Raw genomic sequence first — 24,112 nt, 5'->3', positions numbered from 1 at the left:
AGTGTTGCTAATATCATTGGAAACATACTGTTATTAACAAACTGCATGATCAGGCTGATTGATAGACACTGTGTGTGCATGCTGCCCTGTCACAACTGCACAGCCCATCGGTGGTTCAAGAACAACATGGAGAAGCTCAATAAATGGCATAAATTTCAAGCAGAACTGTAGACAACGTTTAGTGGCAATCAGCAAAGCCTGCACAGCAGAACAACTGAAGAACAAGATCCAATGTCATGGAGAAATGACAGAGTCGTGCATACAGATGTTTTGGTCCTATGCCAAATCATGAATCCAAATGACAGAAGGCAACAGAATCTCATACTTGATAAAAGGAGTCAGTAAGTCATGTATCAAGCACTTCTGGTAAAGGGTGTCACAATGACAGAGGAATTCATCTACTGATTCCAGCGAATCAAGTAAATGCAACAGAAAGAGTTGGACAAAAGAAGTATGACTGACTGTCAACAGCGGTCCCCATGGCAGTTGGGGAAACCACTAGAACTCACCCATCCTCATACACCAGATAGTAAGAGACAAGATAGTGAGGTATAGTGCAGCCAAAAAAGTCGGACTGAATACACAATAAATAGCAGTCATGAATGTTGATCCCATAAGCCAGGAGGTAATGGAGAATGTCTAAGACGTGCATTGACCTTTAGCAGCAATATCCACCGACAGCTGAACACACCAGGCAGAATGGACTCAGTGAACTTTGGCTTATGCCGCAACCATCAGACAAGAACCAAGCACCAATGCATGTACAACCAACTCTATGTACAACCAACTTATGCCCCACAGAAGTACAGAGATTTGGAGAACGGAGGACAACACAGTATTGTGTTTTCACTGTGGATGTCCTGGACATGTTGTACGCTACTGTAGAGAAAGAAGGAGAGTTTTTGAGAACTACTACACTGTCAGGTGCCAAATATCACAACAGATCTATTCACATCAGTCAACTGCAGGCAACTACAGTCAACCTGCATGACAAAGTCCATTGTGGTACCATGGGCAAGGCCAGGTTGCAAACCCAGCATGTCATAGTGATTCCCCATAGCCATAAAGAGATAACAGCCATTCACCCAGCTGCTGATGTTACGAAAACTGAGTGAGGCAACCATCTATGGAGGTGAGGCCACCAGAGACGCAAATCCCCCATGAACTATGAGGCATGTTCAGAAAGTAAGAGTACAGTGACAATAACAGGCTGTGGTTTTTTGAGGATTGGCACCAATGAGCGAAATCCCATGGAGTTCAAGACATATGCCGTGATCCTGTTCCTACTTGTGGCATAACACTTATCAATTTTTTTTTTTTTGCAAATCAGAATGGTTTATAAAAAAAAATGGATCACCATTCTTTCTGTTGGTTGATTAGCCTAAAGGATCTGTTGGGTCAACTGGGAAGATGGGTACTGAGGTGTAAGGAGTATAGCATCACAGTGGTATAAAAATGGAAGCAAACACAAGGACACTGACTGCCTTTCCTGGAATAATAAGCTGCAATAAATGATATTGTTGCTGAACAGAGGAAAGAATGAGCACTGCTGATTACCACAGAAGTCTTGAAGAAAGACTAACTGACCAAAGGAGGATTCTAATTCACTAATGGAGCACTGTACAGATGAACTATGATCCAAAGGTGCAGAAATGGTTGCGTGTCATCCCAGCTCATCTACAGCCAGTTATCCTGAAGTTTTTCTATGATGCTCCAACAACTGGTCATCTGGGATTTGGGATTCATGAAGACTAGATAAAATCACAGATGCAGGTATCACTGGCCAGGTGTCCAGTAATTTGCTAGACATTTCTTAGACACTATGTGAGCCACAGTAAAGAATGACAGTGGTGAAAGCACAAGCTGCAATTACTTTCAAGGGCTTCTGCTACCAGTCCCAACTGCAACAGCACCATTCCACTTGTAACACCATATATATATATATATATATATTTCCTACGTGGAATGTTTCCCTCTATTATATATATATATATATATATATATATATATATATATATATATATATATATATATATATATATATGCTTGTGTCTGTATATGTGTGGATGGATATGTGTGTGTGTGCGAGTGTATACCCGTCCTTTTTTCCTTTTTTCCCCCCTAAGGTAAGTCTTTCCGCTCCCGGGATTGGAATGACTCCTTAACTCCTTACCCTCTCCCTTAAAACCCACATCCTTTCGTCTTTCCCTCTCCTTCCCTCTTTCCTGATGAGGCAACAGTTTTTGCGAAAGCTTGAATTTTGTGTGTATGTTTGTGTTTGTTTGTGTGTCTGTCGACCTGCCAGCACTTTCATTTGGTAAGTCACATCATCTTTGTACACACACACACACGAATATAATAGAGGGAAACATTCCACGTTGGAAAAATATATCTAAAAACACAGATGATGTGACTTACCAAACGAAAGCGCTGGCACGTCGATAGACACACAAACATACACGCAACATTCTAGCTTTCGCAACCAACGGTTGCTTCATCAGGAAAGAGGGAAGGAGAGGGAAAGATGAAAGGATGTGGGTTTTAAGGGAGAGGGTAAGGAGTCATTCCAATCCTGGGAGCGGAAAGACTTACCTTAGGGGGAAAAAAAGGACGGGTATACACTCGCAAACACACACACATCCATCCACACATATACAGACACAAGCAGACATATTCAAAGGCCTTTGACACAAGCTTGTGTCTGTGTATGTGCGGATGGATATGTTCATGTGATTTTTGTTTCAGTTAGTTAATTACTACATGCAAATTAACAAAATATATTGCTGGAATAATAAAACATGTAATTTATAGTCTTAATAGAAACAGATTCTTTCCTGTCTTTGTATGGAATTATTCACTTTTATTCTATGTAAATTTCTATGTAATTTGGGAAGATGTATGTAAAAACTCTAATTGTTCTTATGAAAAATTCAGTTGTAATAATATAGTAACTGTTTAAAAACAATACTTCAGTCTTGGACTGAATTTTGTATAAAAAACCATGTAAAAAGACTTTGTCACAATATAAAATGTTTTATAACTGGAAGATGTAAGTTCTACAATGTAAAACAAGTTCACCGCCAAACATCTAGCATGTGAAATAAAAACCTTTGTAAACAAGAACAACTAAAACTTATTTTGACCAACACGTAATATCCATGTGATGATGCAGTAACATCAAAATGAATCTAAGGCATCATCAAGAAGCAGCAACCCAGATTACACAAGATAGATATAAAACTGGTTGAGGGTTATCTGAATGCGGGTAATGTGTTGTAAAATGTGGTATGAAATAATTCGGTAGTGACTGAACATTGTTTTTTCTTGTTTTAAACTACGATACACATTCCAAACTTCACATAAACATTTTCGCCACATTTTATTACACACTGAACTGAAATTGAACTCTTGGCGAGGTGCCTGAAGGCTGCAAATGGGAATAGATACAAGTCTGCACTGACTATCTCACCAGCTATGCTATTACCAAAACTGTGCCAACCGCCAAGCTCCACAAATGGCAAAGTCCCTTAAAGACGACATCATTTTAAAAGCATGAAGCACTCCCTGTGATGCCCTCTCATTGTGGAAATGTTTTCCACTTGAGACTTGTATCAGGGATGATTTCATTCTGTGACATCACCCACAGGATGACAACCACTCACTATCCACAGGCTACTGGCCCCAAGCATGCTTTAATAACAAGCTGGAAGATATCCTCTAAATACCTATTGATGAAGAATAGAAAAATGGGACTGCACTACCATCCATCGTAACATACACATACAACAAAGCGAAGCAAGCTCTAAGGCTTCACACTGTTCTTCTTGCTCCACAGTAATGAGGATGAAATGACAACAGATACACTCTTTCTGTTTCAGCTGGATGATACTCAGGATGACTATGTGAAACACCTCATCACCAGGATCAAAGAAGTAAGGCAGCTGGGTTACATATAAATTCTTGACTCCAGGAGAAAAGACCAAGAGTGCTACAGTTCCAAGCATAGTAAACATCTACATCTACACGGCTGCTTTACAAATCATGATTAAGTGCCTTGTAGAGGGTTTTACAAATAATTTTCACACTAATTCTCGATTATTCCACTCTTGAACTGCGTACAGAAAAAACAAGCAGCTATATCTTTCTGTGAGGGCTCTGATTGCCCTTATTTTATCATGATGATCATTTCTTCCTATGCAGGTTGGCAGTAACAAAATATTTTTGCATTCTGAGGAGGAAACTGGTGATTAAAATTTCATGAAAAGATCCTGTCGCAACGAAAAATGCCTTTGTTTTAATGATTTCATCCCAAATCCCATATCATGTCCGTGTCTCTCTCTTGTTTCTCAATAATACAAAATGTGGTGTTCTTCTTTGATCCCACAGCATGTTTCAGTATTCCAAAATATGATGGACAAGTGTAGGGTAGGCAGGCTCTTTAGTAGATCTATTGCACCTTCTACGTGTTCTTTTAATAAAACGCAGTCTTTGGTTCACCTTCTCCACAACATTTCCTATGTATTCTTTCCAATTTAAATTGTTCATAATTGTAATTTCTGGGTATTTAGTTGAATTTACAGCCTTTAGATTTGACTGATTTATCATGTAACTGAAGTATAATGAATTCCTTGTAGCACTCATGTGGATGACTTCACAATTTCATTATTTAGGGTCAATTGCCAATTGTGCTACTCTGGGCTATATTCTATCTTTTTTCACTTGTCAGATGACAAATCTGAAGTCAAGGGTTATGACCCCTCATCACGGAAGACAAACGTAAATGACATAATCCATATCCGTCATATGAAGGCTTACAACAGTCCAAAGGTGCAGACTGATGACTGGAAGCTGAAGGAAACTGAAAACCCACTCAATTATTGGAAACCTTTGAAGGGAGGGGCTATCTTCCATGCTCTTCATAGTGGAGTGGATGTAACAACATCACCAGAAAGCAAGGATTTGCCATGCACAGGAACACTGGCAAGATCTGGTTCTGTGGTGCTGCATTCGGTTCCAAGAACTCTTCTGAAACAATGTGTCACTGTTTCTCTAGGAGAGGAGCAATGGTGCAAGTTGTGATGCAGTGTGGCATAGAAGTTAACATCGCTGACTGGTGTGGTGTGCGTCACCAGTTCAAACCCAACCACCAGCATTTATTAGTTATTTCGCATTGCCGTTTTTAGAAGGTTCTTGAAATATCTTTTGTTTGTACACCCTAGAATATTTAATATACATATAAATACTTGTATTCTAGAATATTCAGTATTTGTATAAATAGGTGCACTCTCTATACAAGAGGTCAGTTCTATTCTGTTCATGTTTCAGTGTCAGATAAATGTGCTTTTTAAGTGTCTTATTTCACTGAAGACCCTGCCTTTGAACTTAGACATAATTGTGATTTTGATATGACAGTATTTTTAATGAAATTCTCAAAAGTGCTATTACTTGTGTGCTGCTACATGAAAGTGCCAGATGCTATATGCTTCATTTGGTTAGGCTTCTGCCAATATGACATTGGAAGTTGCTACTACAATAAAATTTTGCTGTATCAATTTTTGGACTGCATTTTGTATGGAGAGTTCTTCAAAAGTTGTAGGTTAGAGGCACTGGGATACATTTTTTGCATTAAAGAATTACATAATCTGTCACAGAAAAACATCACAAAAGGAGGGTGTGTGACCATAACTTTATATTAATACACACGGTGGTGTATTGCTGGGACATAAAAATGTTAATGGCGCTCATTCACAGACAGAACAATTACACATTTCTAACAGATTTGAGTACTCCATGCAAGTCATCTTACTTAATTCACAAATATATCCTTTATCAATATGAAATTTAAAACAGAGACCATAATTAAAGACAAACCTACTGGGAAATAGGTTTTTTTCCAAATATCTGCCTGGAGCAGCATTTGCCTCAGTAAAGCCAGAGGTTATTAATGGAACACATATAACAACAAAATACTAGAAACTAAGAATGGAAAGGATTGTGAAGCACCTGGGTGAGTGAGCTTCTCGTTCATCTTTGCCTTGAACTCCATGAAAAATTATAGGAAATTCCCTTTTGGGCAGCTGACTCCATCTGCAAGCCATCCTTGTTAAATCTCCACCACAGGCCTGTGACAGACAAACAAAAAAATATAACTGTTTGCATATTTTAACACTCTAATAGTAGTAACTTTCACCTAAGATGGAATAAGTAGTCCAAATAATTCTTGGTATATTAGGAAATAGTAAGGTAGAGACATAAGATGAGGTATCAGTCTGCCATGGTACACTCTTTGGCTCTTCAAGAAATGGAAAATATTCAAGTGAATACAGAGAGAAAGACTATTAAGTTAATTGAGCTAGAGTGGAGCAAAACAATGTCGTTAGGCTTCTGTTTATGCAGAGCCAAGAATACAAGCAGAAGTTGCTCCTCCTGTGAGTATGAGTGGTGCATGGACATCGTCACTTGCTGTGGTGGACATGTGACTCTGTTCAGCCGCCGATGGAATGCGTTATGGTGGCCCACCAAGTAGTAACCAAAGAGACTTTATTAACAACAAACTTTATGTAAAATGTAATGTAATTGACTTACTCTATTGTATATGGACCAGAGGGAAGGAGGAGTCTGAAGCTCATAGTGAAGTATATTATATTAATGGTTAATTTTCGAATATGGTTGAAATGAAGGAACTCTGGTTATGAATTGTTTACATTGTTTGAGGAGTCAAATGAGCTATTTTTCCAACTGACACAAGAAATTTTTGGGGAAGAGGATCCACACATGGTGAAAAAGATTGTTAGTTGGGAATGAATAGTACAACCAGCTGTAAAAAATAAAGTTTGTGTGACCATTGTATCCAGAAGATATTAGCAAAGAAATCGAATATAAAAAAAGTCATGTGCTAATCATACACGAAGGATGACATAGATAGAAAGTTATAGGCATTATTAAGACCACAAAAGGTAAATAAATACAAGAAATGTTAAGCTTAAGGATTTCATTCATAAGCATTGTTAAACTTCGAGCTTTGGGGGGAAAATAATAATAACAATAATAATAATAATAAAAGTCAAAGCATTAACTAGGGATCAGGAGAATCAGTTACTGAAACTTGGAGGGAAAAAGTAAGAGTGTCACCTACCACCAAAGACAGATTATTGTGAGTGCCACGTAAAAACCAGGGGCAGCAACTGTACACACAAATGCAGACCATGTCAAGATTATATAGTGGGAAGATGACCTTTGGGTTAACAATATTGAGCAGTAAGTTAATTGGCTATTGGAAAGGTTGGTATTGACGTGCTGGACTCACATTAGAACTGAATCCACTGTAATATGGTAAGGTGCACATTAAAGCATAACCTACATCTACAGCAGATAATGGTTTGCATATAACTGTCATATTGTCTTCCACTTTGTTTTCTCACTCAACAGTAGTGTGTATTGTCCACATTTGTACTGTTTTTGACAATGATACATGTGTCTGTTACTGAAAATATTTTTGGCAGCAGTTCGAGGCACAAATTTATCTTCAAGGAATCCATAAATTTTAAAATGGGGTTTCTCTCATTATAAGACAAATGACATTCTTAGCACCAATATTATAGGGAACTTGCAATCCTACAATCCTAAAATTAAAATGGAATGACTAAGGCTAATTTGTAGTTCCTTGTTTGATGTTCAGACCAACATTCTCGGCATGGGATGAGATAGCTGCTGTTCAAAAGTAGCTGGAAATTGCTCTGTCTGCTATCAGACAGTTGGAAGCTGTTTCAAAAGGGGTTGGAGAACTACATCTACATCTATACTCTGAACACCACCAGGAGGTGCATGGAAGAGGATACATCCCATTGTACCAGTTATTAGGGTTTCTTCCCATTCCATTCAAGTATGGAGCATGGGAAGAGTGATTGTTTGGATGCCTCTGTATGTGCAGTTATTATTCTAATCTTATCCTCACAAGCCCTGGGTGAGCAATAGATTGGAGGTTGTTGTATATCCTTAAAGTAATCATTTAAAGCCGGTTCTTGAAACTTTGTTAACAGACTTTCTCATGATATTTTATTTCTATGTTCAAAAATACTCCAGTTCAGTTCCTTCAGTATCTCTGTGCCTCTTTCCCATGGATGAAACAAACCTGTGACCATTCCTGCAGCCCTTTTCTGTATACATTCAGTATCCCCTGTCAGTCCTATCTGGTACACACTTGAGCAGTATTCTAAAACTGGTTGCACATGTGGTTTGTAAGCAATCTCCTTTGTAGACTGATTGCACTTCTCAGAACTCTACAAATAAACTGAAGCCTACCACCTGCTTTACCTACAACTGAATCTATGTGATCATTCCATTTCATAATATCCCTCAAAGTGTCACATCCATGTCTTTGTATGATTCTGCCGATTCCAGCAGCGATTCACTGATATTATAGTCATAGGACACTATGTTTTTTTTGTTTTGTGGAGTGCACAATTTTAGATTTGTGAACATTTAAAGCAAGTTGCCAATACCTGCACAACTTTGAAATCTTATCAAGATGTGACTGAATATTTATGCAGCTTCTTTCACATAGTGCTTCATTATACATAAGTGCATCATCTGCAAAATGCCTGATTTTTCTTTTAATATTATCTCCAAGGTCATTAATATACAATGTGAACAGGAAGGGTCCCAACATACTCACAGGGGACACAACTGAAGTTACTTCTACCTCTGATGGTGACTCTCCATCCGAGATAACATTCTGTGCCCTCCCTACCAAAAAGTCCTCAACCCAGACACAAATTTCACTCGATACCCCATATGATTTTACTTTTGACAATAAATGTAGGTGTGGTACTGAGTCAAATGCTTTACAGAAATCATGAAATGCAGCATCTAACTGTTTGCCTTGATCCAAAACTTTCAGTATCTCCTGTGAGAAAAGTGTGAGCTGAGTTTCACATGATCGATGTTTTCGAAATCCATGCTGTTTGGCATTGAGGAGGTCATTATGTTTGAGCTCAGAATATGTTCTAGGATTCTACAGCAAATTGACATCAAGGATATTGGACAATAGTTCTGTGGATCACTTCTGCTACCCTTCTTGTAAACAGGTGTGACCTGTACATTTTTGCAAGAACTTGGCACAGTTTTTTGTTCAAGAGATCTATAACAGATTATAGTTAGAAGATGGGCTACCTCAGTCGCAAATTTAGTATAGAAACTCACAGGGATTAATGATTTCAGCTGTTTCTCAACACCACTGACACTAATACTTATTCATCTTTTCAGTGGTGCAAGGATTAAATTGGGACAATTCTCCTGGGTTTTCCTTTGTAAAGGAAACAAGCTGAAAGATTTACACATTCAGTAAGCTAGGTATAGAGAAAGTTGTGCCATATCTCAAGGAGACTGTAGTGGTACTGTGGTTCTTGCTGAAAAATGTAGTTGCTCAACCACTGAAGATATGTTGCTAGTAGAACAGTTCATGATGGGAAAGATCCTTATTTTTATAAAGACTGTATTAAGAAAGTTCTTGAGAAACATTGAATTCTGTCTAATACTGAACTGTGATTTTGTATGTTCCTTTACAAAGGAAGATTGAGAAAAGCTGCACCATTTTGACTCCCAAACCACTGCCAAGATGTGGCAGTTAGCTTAATTATTTGCATGTTTCATGGTTCATAACTGTGATTATTGTTATGATGTGGAATGAGTCAGTTTTACATTGTAGTACACTTTCCCCATGAAAGATGTGGTGTCTTCTGTCATCATCCAGTGCCTTGACATGCACGGGTGTTTGCAAGTACAGTGCTGCGAAACTTCCCCACTGAACGCCAGAGATGCTATACACAAGTGACATCTGTTCTGTGATTTACTCTTTGATTGTGGTTTTCTGTTCCACGTTCTACTCCTTGAGGTAAAGCGTGAATCCAAGTGTTAGATACGGAATAATTTACCGTAATGAACTTTTCTCATGCCTTCACAAGAGTTATTAATTGCAGTGTATTATTGTCTGTTCTGCCCGCAGGGCCTCGTTAATAAATTGTTACATCAAGCTGAGTCAAGCCTACCTCCCTTATTCAGCCTACAAGCACACGCAGATGTTAAACCGTCGATCACAGTCATTCAAACCAGTACGGGCAAAAGATATTGAAACATGTTGGCCATTTACATTACTGTTTAAGTTAAATATCCTTGTAGTGATTTATGCTTAAGTTTGTTTAGTCTCTCCCCCCCCCCCCCCACCCCCCCCAAGACAATCACATACCTCCCATTGCCTCTTCAAAATGTATTACTATTTCAAATCTGATTTGTCCAGTGTCAAATGTGGAATTATTGACCAAATAAAGCTTAATGAACCAATAAAGAATTACAAATACAAACTCTTACATGCACTTCCCAGCACATTTGCCCTATAATATCCATCCGCACATACACAGACACAAGCAGACAGCCTTTACAAATGTCTGCTTGTGTCTGTGTATGTGCGGATGGATATGTGTGTGTGTGTGTGTGTGTGTGTGTGCGAGTGTATACCTGTCCTTTTTTCCCCCTAAGGTAAGTCTTTGCACTCCCGGGATTGGAATGACTCCTTACCCTCTCCCTTAAAACCCACATCCTTTCGTCTTTCCCTCTCCTTCCCTCTTTCCTGACGAAGCAACCGTTTGTTGCGAAAGCTTGAATTTTGTGTGTATGTTTGTGTTTGTTTGTGTGTCTATCGACCTGCCAGCGCTTTTGTTTGGTAAGTCTCATCATCTTTGTTTTTAGATATATTTTTCCCACGTGGAATGTTTCCCTTTATTATATTCATATATACACACATCATTCAAGCTTTCGCAGCCAACGGTTGCTTCATCAGGAAAGAGGGAAGGAGAGGGAAAGACGAAAGGATGTGGGTTTTAAAGGAAAGGGTAAGGAGTCATTCCAATCCCGGGAGCGGAAAGACTTACCTTAGGGGCAAAAAAGGACAGGTATACACTCCCACACACACACACACACACATATCAATCCACATATACACAGACACAAGCAGACTATCGACCTGCCAGCACTTTTGTTTGGTAAGTCACATCATCTTACTAGCCACTACACAAATTACATAATTATCCTAGTTCAAGTATTGAACAAATCTGATAACTGCATTAGTTGCAATGTTCATTGTCACCTGATCTTCATTCTCACATACACAATGATTAAAATGACATGTACAGTGTATGATGAATAAATAAGTGAAACATGTTTAGTGAAACATGTTTAAACAGATGGGTTCTGGTAGTGGATAATTGAAGTGGACAGCCACACACAAAACGTAGCTGGTAATTCTTTTTAATGTAGAGCCTTACTATTTTCAGAAAATAATCTGATCTTTGTGTTCTTGGTGAACAGTATATGATGGTGATGTTCAAAGACCTTCATTAACATAAACAGCATATGACATGGGGTGGCTAAATATTTTACTGTGTCCTCCAGAAGGTATGAGATACAGTCTACATAGATGGGCACCAAGCTGCATTTGACTCAGCCACAACATAGTTCGGATTAGACTCTAGAGAGGATGCTCACAAAAAAGACAATGTTACGCATCCACCTTGTGTAACACACATAGCTCCCAAGTGGACATCCATCTGCCAAATATGAATATAATACAGTTCCACTCAGCAAGTAGTACATCAAGACAATCATCAGGCAATCATCAAAACAGTACTTGGACAGTGTCTTACATTAATGAGTGTCTCAGGACTCATCTACAGTTGCAACCAAGAGGAGCCAAATCAGACATTATGTATGTGTTTTTAGTCTTCTTTCACTGTATTTAGGACTGTACCCACATTTGAAGACATATCAGTGAAAGTAAACACTGAAATATACTGCAACCACATAATCTTCATACTCCAGTCACACATTGTAAAACTTTTACCAATAAATCATTGTAAATTGTTGCTAATTAGCTGTTTCTTAACCCTATTTGGCTCCGTAAAAAATATGTATAGTTGCCCTATGCAAACAAGCCACCTCCTAACAGTTATTAAGTCAGTAGTTGGGGGTTCTCCGCTTGCCACATTTATTTGTTTGACACCTAGCAGATTTGCTGTATATGATGCCATTCAAAGGAATCTTTTAGCTACAATTATTGTGGATTGTGTCTATAGTTATTGCCAACTAGCTTTAACACTGTTAACAATACAGCATTGCCAAACAATATAAGGAATTCAACTTGTCAGTATTTTATTAAATCAGAATTAAAATATGTATTCTGTATAAGGCAGCTAATACCCATTGAAATTTTTCAGTGTGACCTACTCCCTACTACCACAGAAAAGTTAATTGATTCATACAATGAAACTGCTTTTATATCTTCTTCTGAGTCTTTTTTAATATTTTAACATTTATGGCAAGTTGAAGTGCTCACTGAGCCGAAGATTGGTTTGAACATCAAAGTGCTTTACTAAGAATGGGCCTGTCGGAGATGGTATACACTTGCCTTTCTCTAGCTTTCTAACTAACTTCTTCAGCCACTTACGAGGGGACCTACAACTTCCAGTCTCCAAATTATGGCATAACTTGACATTTTCCCCATTAATACATCATTTCCAGAAAAGAAGTAGCAATAAGTAACGGAAAAAAATCCCAACACTGACTGACGATAGAGACCCAGGGGTTTGGTTTTGTAGTCTGACTGGCATGTGGCCATTTAGGCACACTGTTCCTTATTTGTGAGAAACAAAATAGCTGTGACCGTTTTTCAGGACTTAATCCACAGCACCAGTAAGTATTTTCTCATTCAAAATTTTTTGCAGCCAGAGTTTTATTTATTACTGACTATTTGGATGGTTATTCACCACACAGTTGGTGGGTGACAGTAAATCATCATATTGCAATAGATTATTATGTGATTCTGAAGCAATAATAATATTTTACCTTCAGTTCATTGTCATAAAATAGGTCATTTGGGACTTTCAGAATTAGTTCATGAGAACGAAAATTTTTCACCAATTTGGTAATAACAGCAGTATTGTACTCGCCAGTATTACTCCTCTTATACTGGTCATTTGCTGTCACCAGGCGTTCCAGGAAAGAAGTACCTAAAAAATGATGTTACAGTAAATTTACATAAACAAATACATATGAAGAGAAAGAGAGATATGAGAGTTCTAGTGCCACTATCTATAGTATTGCAGGAGAAAAAGAATGTATTTGAAATGATTGAACCACAATTTGTTTACAACTCTATGCCCAAACACCACAATCTATTAGGGTTAAAAATTTACAATAAAACAGAAATCTGTAAAATATTCAATTTGGAACTTGGGCCAATGAAAATAATTGCTCTTTACTCTTCTGGTGGAAAAGTAAAGTTATGCAGTTTCACAGTTTGAACAAGAGACTTATATATTTTATATTTTTGTGCACTGAAAATGATAATAGGTATTTGAGTAACTGTAGCTCAGAAACGTATATTAAAATAAGGTAAACTTTTGAACTTTTCCCAAAAATGTTCTTATCGTAAAACCTGAGATGTCTCTTATGCACTATGCCAAATGATTTGAAAATTGTTGCACTATGCCAAATGATTTCAAAATTGTATGTATCAAGAATAAATCACATTTCATATACAAAACAAACAACTTGGCACCAACTTTGCACAGGCAGCATTAATAATCTGCAGCCAAATGACTTGTCTGACATAATGGTTATTTTGTTTATGGGCCAGTGCATAGAGTTACAATTAAAATTTAGAAAACAAGGTTAGATCCCCAAATATCCTCTCTTTCATATAAATTTAACAATTTAAGTTGTGAATGCCAGGAAAGTTCTCAGGAGACACAAATGTTATTGGTTCCACACTCATTTGGGGTTTGGAGTGACATTTCATGGCAATAATGGGAGTTGCAAGCTACTGCACCAGCCATTTTACAACATCAGTTCGATGCAAGCCACACCCACTTGCTAGTGACCAAGTTCTGGGAGGCAAATTTACATGTGTGTGTATGCATATTAATTTTGAAGTAACTGCATTTGCAATATATTTTCATGCAGGTAGGAAGAATCGGGCGTCCTCAGATGTAGCTAGGTGAATAATGAACACCAGTTTTAACTCAACAAAGATTTTTTGGGAACTGAAGTCACACACATACACAAGAGCATAGAGTGAACTGCCTCCAGCCAGAAGATTACACAGTCTATATACACATACACAACCTTCCAGAACACTGCTTCTTGACACATCTAAAACCTATTAGAATTAAATATAAAAATTAAAATTAACACACAAGACGGGTCTTGAACTCATGACCCATTTAATAAAAGTCCAATACCATATCCACTGTACCACACTAATACTAACACTGTTATCTTCTTCTGTGAGATTGCTCCCTCCTTGAGGCAACAGTGTCTAGATGTTACCTCTTGCTAGTCCGGGATCGAGTTGTCAGTCCTGCATAATCAGCTTGCTGCTTATTGGTACTTACAGGTTTCACACTGAATTTTCCTGTTTTAATTAAATCACGAATATAGTGGTGCCTCACGTCAATGTGTTTTGTTCGAGCGTGATGCACACCATTGTGACTCAGTGTAATGGCACCTCTATTATCACAGCATACACTTACTGGTTTTTCACTATGTGTAACACACAATTCACGAAGCAATCCTTGAAGGTATACCGCTTCTTGCGCTGCTGCTGATAGAGCCATATACTCAGCTTCTGTAGTTGACTTCTTTAGGTTCATTTTTTGTAATGTCACATCTAATTTCATATTCCAGACGCGTGACGCCTGTTTTAGACCATAAATTGCCTTCTTCAGCTTGCAAACCTTCATCTCCTCCCCCTTCTTCACATAGCCTTCAGGTTGACGAATGTAAACTTCTTCATCGAGATCACCATATAGGAATGCAGTTTGAATATCCATATGTTCAATGTCAAGATCAAATTCAGCTGATAAAGCTAACAGGATGCAAAGTGAAGAATGACGAACAACAGGCGAGAACGTTTCATCAAAGTCTATTTCTGGTATTTGGGAATAACCTTTCGCTACAAAATGACCCTTATAATGTTCAATTTCCCCATTTGACGTTTCTTTCACCTTGAACACCCATTTCGAATTAATTACCTTGCTGCCTGGTGGTAAATCAGTCAAAATCCATGTTTCATTTTCAAGTAAAGATTTATATTCATTATCTAAGGCTTCCTTCCATTTTTCACAGTCATCATAATTCATTGCTTCTTCATACAAATTTGGTTCAGAAGTACAAGCAAGACAAGCAAAATCATCATTAAAATATTTAGTATTTGGTTTTCTTTCATGTGATGATTTTCTAATGTCTGGTTGCATTTCTGGCTGCGCAACTTCTGTGTGACTATGTACATTGTTATTTACTGTTTTCTCAGTGTCACTTTGTGCTAATTCAAGATAAACTGCATTTCTGTCAACTTCAGCAGGTTGTGTCAGTTCAGTCGCCTCTTCAGTGATGTTAGGTGCTGGCACTAGTTGACGACTGTCTATACGATTATCGTCAATTGGGTTACTGTTTGGAATACTGTTTCCACAAGTGCACTTTGAGTTTTCGATGAATTGCACATTAGGGGCTTTCACAATTGTTTTTGGTGGATTTGGATCAATCAGACGATACGCTTTAGAATCTTCGCAATATCCAACAGAGATAAGTTCCTTAGATTTGTCTTCAAATTTCGTCCTTTTTTCTTTTGGTCCTTTTGGTATATGTACAAATGCTCGACATCCAAAGATTCATAAATGACTCAAATTTATCCGACGACCACTCCATAATTCCTCAGGAGTGACATTCTTAACAGCTTTTGTTGGAGATCGATTCTTCAAATAAATTGCTGCGTTTACAGCTTCAGGCCAAAATTGTCTACTTAGACCTGCATCTGTTAACATTGATCTTGCTTTTTCAACGATTGTCTGATTTAAGCGTTCTGCAACACCATCCTGTTCTGGTGTGTAAGGAGTTGTTGTTTCATGTTGAATTCCATTCCTCTTGAAAAATAACTTCATGCACCGATTGACGAACTCTTTTCCATTGTCTGTTTGAAGTATTTTGATTTTCCGACCAGTTTAATTTTCTACTCGTGCTTTGAATTCGATGAATGTGTCACAGACTTCTGTAGTTGATTTTAACATATATCCAAAAGATTTTCTTGATGTGTGTTCCTGGCAATATGGTGTATTGCGTATTTGATTAAAAGGTCAACTTTATAATCTCACAAAGGACTAATTAGAGTCAATATCTAATAGACTGTGAAACACTAGTGTGAGCATTTTCTTAGATGAAGCAACATGTCAAGCAGTAGCCCACAGAGTGATATTTTTGACAGCAATGACAATACTGAAGATCCAACTTATGTTGAATCAGCATCAGGTTTGGTAATTGCTGTAATTTTTTATGTTTTTCACATATACTTCCTGCGCAAATTCACAGGTAAAATAAATTATTGTGATCCTTCCTTTTCTCATTTCTTTGCACTTACAGTAAATGTCATTCACATTCATTTGGCATATACATATTATTTCGGAATCAAGAACTGACAGGGAAAGCATAACACCAATTGCTGCTGATCTCTGTATGTAAATAGATGAACTCCGTAATTTGTGTAAATAAATATTCTATAACATACAAGGTAATTTTTTTCCTACCTGAAAACAGCTTCTTTAGTTTTGATTGTGGTTATGAAAGATTACAAAGCAGGGCACCATAAATGATGTGTATTTAAAGAGGAAATAATAAGCTTCATTCATGTCTTTAAAAAAAAATTATTATTATTATTCCCGAATCTGTATTATAAGGACGAAGTACTGTAAAAATGGCTGGTAATGAATGAAGGAGACTGAGAAAATGGGCTCACACTGAGGTAAATAGATTTGCTTATATGTGGTTGGCACCATTAAGGGTTACTTATTTTACAACTGCAACATAACATTTGTTCCTGACATGAATCATGTGTCTTTACAGTGGGTCCTATCATTATTGCTATTACTCTGCCACATGTAAATTCTACCAACGATGAGCTGACCTTATGTTTACACTTTGTTCAACATAGTTTTGATTTGTAGTAAAATATTTCCATAAACTTGTCAAAAATGTTTTAATTTCATTTTAAGTCAACTAGTTTTCATTAATACAGTAGGCTAACAATGCCATAGTTTAAATTAACGCACGTATATAACTTTGAATAAACTTTATGTGATAGTGTCACAATCTTCAATATGTGTGGAATCTTATCCTTTGTTTAATACTGCCCCATTCTGCTACATTACATACAGCATGAACAGAGGCATTAGAAGTCATTTTTCCCATGCTCCACGTGTAAATGAAATAGGAAGAAACTGTAATATGTGCAATAATGGGAAATATACTTTGCCATGCATCTCACATTGTTCTGCAGAGAATGCTTATAGACGCAGTTTCAGTTGAATTGTAATTTGAACAATCACAATATAACAAAAAAATAAGTTTCATGTATTCAAATTCCTTGTCTGCAGTTCAGAGTGTAGTTATGTGTTCAGGTACACATGTATTCACCAAGTTCACATCTAATATACAGCTCGAAATTAGGAATCCCAACCAACTGAAAATAAAATTTAAAAAAATCTCTAAACCTTGGATTGAAAATTCCTTTTTACTATATGTCGAGTAGCAGCAAAGCTTCAAGATAAGTAGAAATGGGTAAATCAAGAATTTTTCCTGCCAAACTGAATACTAAATGATATTTCTGGAGAGGAACTGGTCATTGCTTACAACCACATTATTTCACCTGGACATGTGCCAGACACCTTCAGGTGAGCTGCCAAAGACTAACATTGGCTTGTACGTGGCACAGTTTAATGGCGCAACATATTCATTTTGTGCTAGCATCATGACTGAAACTGCATAACCAATCAAATTGCCAACAGGCATTACCCTTGATCACATGAATGTAGAACTCACTGGTTGGTGATTGCTGAACACCATGGTCCTTGACATAATCTGTCAATTTTGCTGTGAGCAAATCATGAAAAAATGGGTTTCCATGTGTCATCCAACTGACAGCTGCTGTCTTGGTAAATAAAGTATACTGTATATCCATTGGACATCCCAAAATGTGATCGAGCAAGTAGAAATGTATTCTAAAAAATGTATTCTAAGCAGGCCTCCATCATTACAGATGTAGGTAACTATTTTCTTTGAAAAAATCCAATATAATCAGCTAACGATAGAAAATAAATATGATGGTTGGAATTTAAATAACGGCAACTATTTAATCACAACCGATACAAAAGACATACATGTTTGCACCAGTTTATGTCCTTCAAAGTAGTCACCAGCATTGTGTAGAACCTGTGGCCAGTGATGTGGAAGGCATAGTACACCATTAGCAGAGCCTGTCCTGTTGATGGTGCGAATGGAGCGGTCTACTGCCTGTCGAATCTCTGCAACAGTTCTGAAGCGAATGCCACAAAGTGGTTCCTTCATCTTTGGAATCAAATCAAAGTCACAAGGACTTCAGTCCTGGGAGTTTGGTGGATGGTACAGTACTACCCAGTCCCATCGACCAAACAGAGCAGCCACAACTTGTGCTGTATGCGCCCGCACATTAACATGCAAAGTGATGGGTGGGTTGCGCAGAAAGTGGCGTTGCTTCTTTAACAAAGCTGGTTGCACGTGATGCTCCAAAAACTAACAGTAATACTGTGCACTGATGGTCTGCTGTGGAGGAATGTAATGTGTTAGGATAACACCAACACAGTGGTACATGAGAAGTACCATAAATATAGACCACTCCACTCGCACCATCATGCATCTATTTAATAGAAATGAGGATGTGACAGCTGTATTCCTCCCAACCCTTCCCCCTAAAAAAATAGATGTTTCTCTTCTAATATACTAAGTTTCTTGTAGCTGTTGTAATCGTAAACGGTACTAAGCAGTACAGTGCTAGTTTGTAGTCAAGATAATGTACAGATTAAATTTATTTATGCAAAGTGCTGACAGTATTTTCTGTTTCACAATATGAGCACACGGCCAAGCTCAGGATGGCACATAAGGTGTGTAGAACGGAATGAAAATTCAAGAGCTTACAGTATCTTGTAAACAGAAAAGAGAAATCTACATGACGTACAACTAGGAGAGCTACATATCCAGTTTCAATTCTCCACTATAAAAAATACTCCTGTATATTAAGGAAAGTCATTAAGGTTTGCCATCAGCATCAATATGCTTTCTTAATCTGAATTTTGTATCATACTAATTTGATCTTACTGTAGCAGTCTCTTCCTGCTGTACTGCATTTACATCAGATATTTACAACACAGACATCTTAGTTAAACTCCGTATGGAAGGTGGTGAAACAGGGGACAAAGCAACTAGTAACAGAACAATTTAGGCTCACAACCGTCTTGAAAGAGGCAATGAAATATAATTCCCTGGAACAGGTGTCTGAATAGTTATAACATGACAGTTGTGGTGTATAATTTACTGATACTTTTCTGTTTCTTGTTGCTGGATAATGAGGGCAACATGCGAGACATTGCTAGGACAATCTGGGAGAGAGAGAGAGAGAGAGAGAGAGAGAGAGAGAGAGAGAGAGATGCAATGATTTCTACTGTTCATAACTTACCAAGACCTAAATTGCTAGCAGGAACAGATCTCAAAATAGGCCCCAACTGCCTTGGATCACCAGCCAAAACAAGACGGCCTTTTAGTTCTCCTGGGTTTGAGCTGCTGGTTAACAATCCACACACAGGCACCAGCAATTCAGGTTCAGGGGCATGGCCACTCTCATCAACAAAGATGTGAGTGAAGTGACCAGCTGGTATACCAGCAGTGACTAACCTGAAATGTTATGTAAGCTGTAAATAAAATTAAATAGCCTGGACACCAGAATTAAATATCTGAAATACATGGATAACAAAAATAAAACCAAAGCATAAAGTATAAGAAATAATAAAAGAGGAAAGACAGAAGATTGTGGTTTAATGTTCTATTTACAATGAGGTCACCAGCAACAAAGCACAATCTCAGAGATAAGGATGGAGAAAAAAGTTTGCCATGTTCTTTACAGAGGAACAATTCCAGCATTTACCTTAATTTATTTAGGGGAAACCATGGAAAACTGAAATCTAGATGCCCATACTGGGGTTTGGATCCTTTTCCTTTTAAATGCAAGTGCCTTAACCTAGGGTTTCTCACGCTGGGGCTTGCTTGAATATGTTCAGGTCACACAATTACCTGGGAAAAAGTATTTTTCATAAGTAACAATATCATCCTTCACTTTCAACAACAGTGTTAACATAATCTGTTATGATGAAAAACTGTAACGTCCCAGTGGACGTGGTTTCTTATATTTTATTTTAAACATTTCATAGTAGGCATTAATAATAATTACATGTTCATGTTCATTTGTTGTAGCATTCAGTGACTCTATTGGCTCTACTTTGGTCAATGTTTAAGTAATGGCATACTGGTAACTTCCATCAGGTTCAAACAATAGCACTTGCAGACTAGCTGTGTTGAGATTTACGGCTGGTGTGTGCGAGTGGCGGGTAACAGTCTGTGACCAGTATGTTCAGTGATGTAGAAAGTTGTTCAGTTTTGTCTAGTTTCCTACTGTGCTTCTTTGTTCAAACACTGAGTGAACAATATTAATGTTATGAGCTGGCATTGTTTCAGAGACAAACATAATGCAAAAAAAAATTTAGGAAAAGATAAATAATTAAATCTGTCAAAGACCAAGACAACAGATGACATTGCAGTTATGGATGCTGAAGCACAAGGGCTGGAGTAACAGGTATGTGGAGATGCGTAAAACTGCAAATACTGTGTCTTCACATCCAAAAAGTGAAAAACATTTCAGTAATCAATGCTTAGTGAGTGAACGCTTGAAACCTACCAAATTGAAGACAAAAAGTGCTTTTTATTCCAACAAACCTGCTAAGGCTTATGAACGCCCTATGGCATCACAGAAAATCCAAAAAAAGGTCTCATAAATTGGTTGACATGAATCAGTTAAGAGCATTGTGAATTGTGGTTTATTTGTAATCATTTGATTCAGAAACAGGATACACATCAAATTATGGTAAAATTTCACCAAACGCAAAGAAGAGCTGATGTTAACAAACAGCATCATAATACTAATACAATATTGTTATATATACATGCAATAAAATCTAACATTTAATAACCCATTGCTCAAATTACCATTTCATCCTCTATGAATTCTTCTATTGAATTGTACCATACCTCGCACAGAATCTGCTGCAGCCTCATTTTTAAGATTTCTGGCTTCATATTAAATATGTTTCGTCCATTAACTTGTTATATATTTTCATTACCATATACTGTGGAGTCCGTACACATAATTTCAACTGGTGTGTGGGCAGCATAATTTCTTGTGTTATCTGTAGGATTAAAATGACTCTCCTCAAATAATTTTTGTCTGCTGTCAAGGAAAATTACAATTTCATAAATGAATATGGAGGGAACAGTTAGGATTAGTAATTTCCGAAGTAATGGGTCACAAGACTGTGTTTGCTCTGCAGTAAACATCTATCAGACAACTTTCTTTTGCTGTTTCAGTATTCAAGATACACTACTTGAACTTCCCCAAAAAATTATCCCATATCTAATGATAAATTCAAAATGTACTCAATTCAGTGGAATTTGCTAATATTTGCATTGTAAATGCAAAACTGCTTAGTTATTTGATAGGAACTCCATATGTGTATTCCAGCTTCTCAAACACATTTAGTCCCAGGAATTTGACCATGTCAACTTCTTTCATAGATTAGATTCAGTTTTCGCTCCATAGACCCAAAAAATGAGATGATTCTCGTGGGTGTGGAACATGTTAGAAAGTATAACATAAAAACATAAAGCATTTGAATGTAATACTTACTACCCTGATCATTTGTCAGGAGATAGTCGAAATAGGTTAATACAATGCAGTAAACTGGAACAGCTAATATTTACAGAATTAACATGCTGCCAGAATGAAACACTGTTAGGCACTATTAATAAATTTATCATACACAAATAATCTAATCTTGACTGTTGTGACCAAGTGTTGTCAAAACTGAAATCTAACCAATATTTTTACTTAAGCTGGCTTAACAGTCTCTGCTAAGATATTCATCTATGGAGCAGAAGGAGTTGCCTGTCAAAAAGTCTCTCAAACTCTGTCTAAACCGTGCTTTATCTGAAACCAAGTGTTTAATGATTGTTGGAAATTTATTGAAAATGTGAGTTCCTGAATATTGGACCCTTTTTTGGACCAAGGTAAGTGATTTTAGGTCTTTATGTAGATTGTTCTTATTCCTAGTATTGATACTATGTATTGAGGTATTGGTTGGAAATAGCGTTGTATTAAATGCAACAAATTTCATTATGGAATAAATATACTGAGAAGCAGTTGTTAGGAAACAAAGTTCCGTGAACAGGTTTCTACAAGATGTTCTTGAATTTACACCACAAATGATTCTTATCACATGCTTTTGCACCCTAAAAACTTTTGCTCAGTTTAATGAGTTGCCCCAGAATATGATCCCATATGACATAATAGAATGAAAGTAAGCAAATTATGCAAGTTTTTTTTATATTTATATTTCCTACATCTGACATCATTCTCAAGGCAAATACAGACTTGTGTAGGCACTTACGCAATTCTGTGGTATGGCCTTCCCAACTGAATTTATTATCGAGTTGTAATCCCAGAAATTTAACACTGTCAAACTCTTCGATCTGCATGTCTTCATACGTTATACTCACGCTGGAAGGAAATCTATTACAGGTTCTGAACTGCATATAGTGGGTCTTCTCAAAGTTTAATGACAAAGAATTAGCTTTAAACCACTTACTAAGGTCAGTGAAAATTTGATTAGCAGCTATTTCTAAATCTGTACTTGGCTTGCTACTTATTGCAATGTTTGTATCATCTGCAAACAAAACAAACTTGGCATCTGGCAATGTAACAGATGAGAGATCATTAATGTACACAAGAAAAAGCAATTGATCCAAGATGGAACCTTGAGGAACAACACAGGTAATTAATTCCCAGTCAGATGAAGACTGACTGATTACTGCGCGCGTATTTCGCAATGATATCCTTTGTTCTCTGTTAGGTAGATAAGACTCAAACCATTTTGCAGCATTGCCGCTGACACCACAATATTCTAATTTACTTAAGAGAATGCTGTGGTGCACACAGTCAGAGGCTTTTGACAGGTCACAGAAAATGCCAGTAGCCTCTAATTTATTATCTAATGAATTAAGTACATTCTCACTCTAAATGTAAATAGCTTTCTCTATATCAAAACCCTTAAGAAATCCAAACTGCAAGTTGGACAATATATTATTTACAGTCAGATGCTTAAGGAGACACTTGAACACAACCTTTTCAAATATTTTTGAGTAAGCCGGCAAAAGTGAAATTGGTCAGTAGTTCGATGGTATCTCTTTATCCCCCTTCTTGTAAAGAGGCTTAACTTCAGCATATTTTAGACAGTCTGGAAATGTTCCGCTGATAAGAGATCGATTACACAAATAACTTAAGATAGAACTCAACTCGCATGAGCACTCTTTGATTAACTATGTTGATGAGCTATCATACCCACTGGAATACTTAGATTTTAAGGATTTTATGATGGATGCTACTTCTTTGGGAGACGTGAGTGTCATTTCCATTTTACTGAAGTTATTTTTAAAGACGGTCTCAGGAACTCCATTGCACTGTTCACCGAACCTGATAACCCCAAGCTCTCAGTAACAGAAATGAAGTACTTGTTTAAGAGGTTTACAAAATGGCTCTGAGCACTATGGGACTCAACTGCTGAGGTCATTAGTCCCCTAGAACTTAGAACTAGTTAAACCTAACTAACCTAAGGACATCACAAACATCCATGCCCGAGGCAGGATTCGAACCTGCGACCGTAGTGGTCTTGCGGTTCCAGACTGCAGCGCCCTTAACCACAAGGCCACTTCGGCCGGCTAAGAGGTTTACAACACTACGTGTACTTGTTACCAAAGTCTCATTTATTTTTAGAGCTATCTGTTCCTCTTCCTTTTTGGCCCCACCTGCCTCCGTCTTCACAATATCCCATACAGTTTTTATTTTGTTACCTGATGTAATTATCTTTTTCTCATAATA

The 24,112-nt window shown here is 37.4% G+C and overlaps 1 protein-coding gene across 1 annotated transcript in view; it reads right to left on the bottom strand.

The window, feature by feature from the left end:
- The window catches only part of LOC126412662 (putative helicase MOV-10), a 431,824-nt gene that overhangs the window by 68,989 nt on the left and 338,723 nt on the right, over positions 1 to 24,112 (bottom strand). The window contains exons 14-16 of the mRNA XM_050082364.1: positions 19,589 to 19,803; positions 12,895 to 13,058; positions 6,004 to 6,122 (exon numbers count right to left, since the gene is read on the bottom strand). Coding sequence (XP_049938321.1) covers positions 6,004 to 6,122; positions 12,895 to 13,058; positions 19,589 to 19,803 — 498 coding nt within the window. The remainder of the gene's footprint in view (positions 1 to 6,003; positions 6,123 to 12,894; positions 13,059 to 19,588; positions 19,804 to 24,112) is intronic.

The sequence above is a fragment of the Schistocerca serialis genome, chromosome 7, assembly GCF_023864345.2.
Source record: "Schistocerca serialis cubense isolate TAMUIC-IGC-003099 chromosome 7, iqSchSeri2.2, whole genome shotgun sequence".
Lineage (NCBI taxonomy): Eukaryota > Metazoa > Arthropoda > Insecta > Orthoptera > Acrididae > Schistocerca > Schistocerca serialis.
Note: the sequence above shows the minus strand (reverse complement) of the source record. Positions and strands in the feature narration are given on the sequence as shown.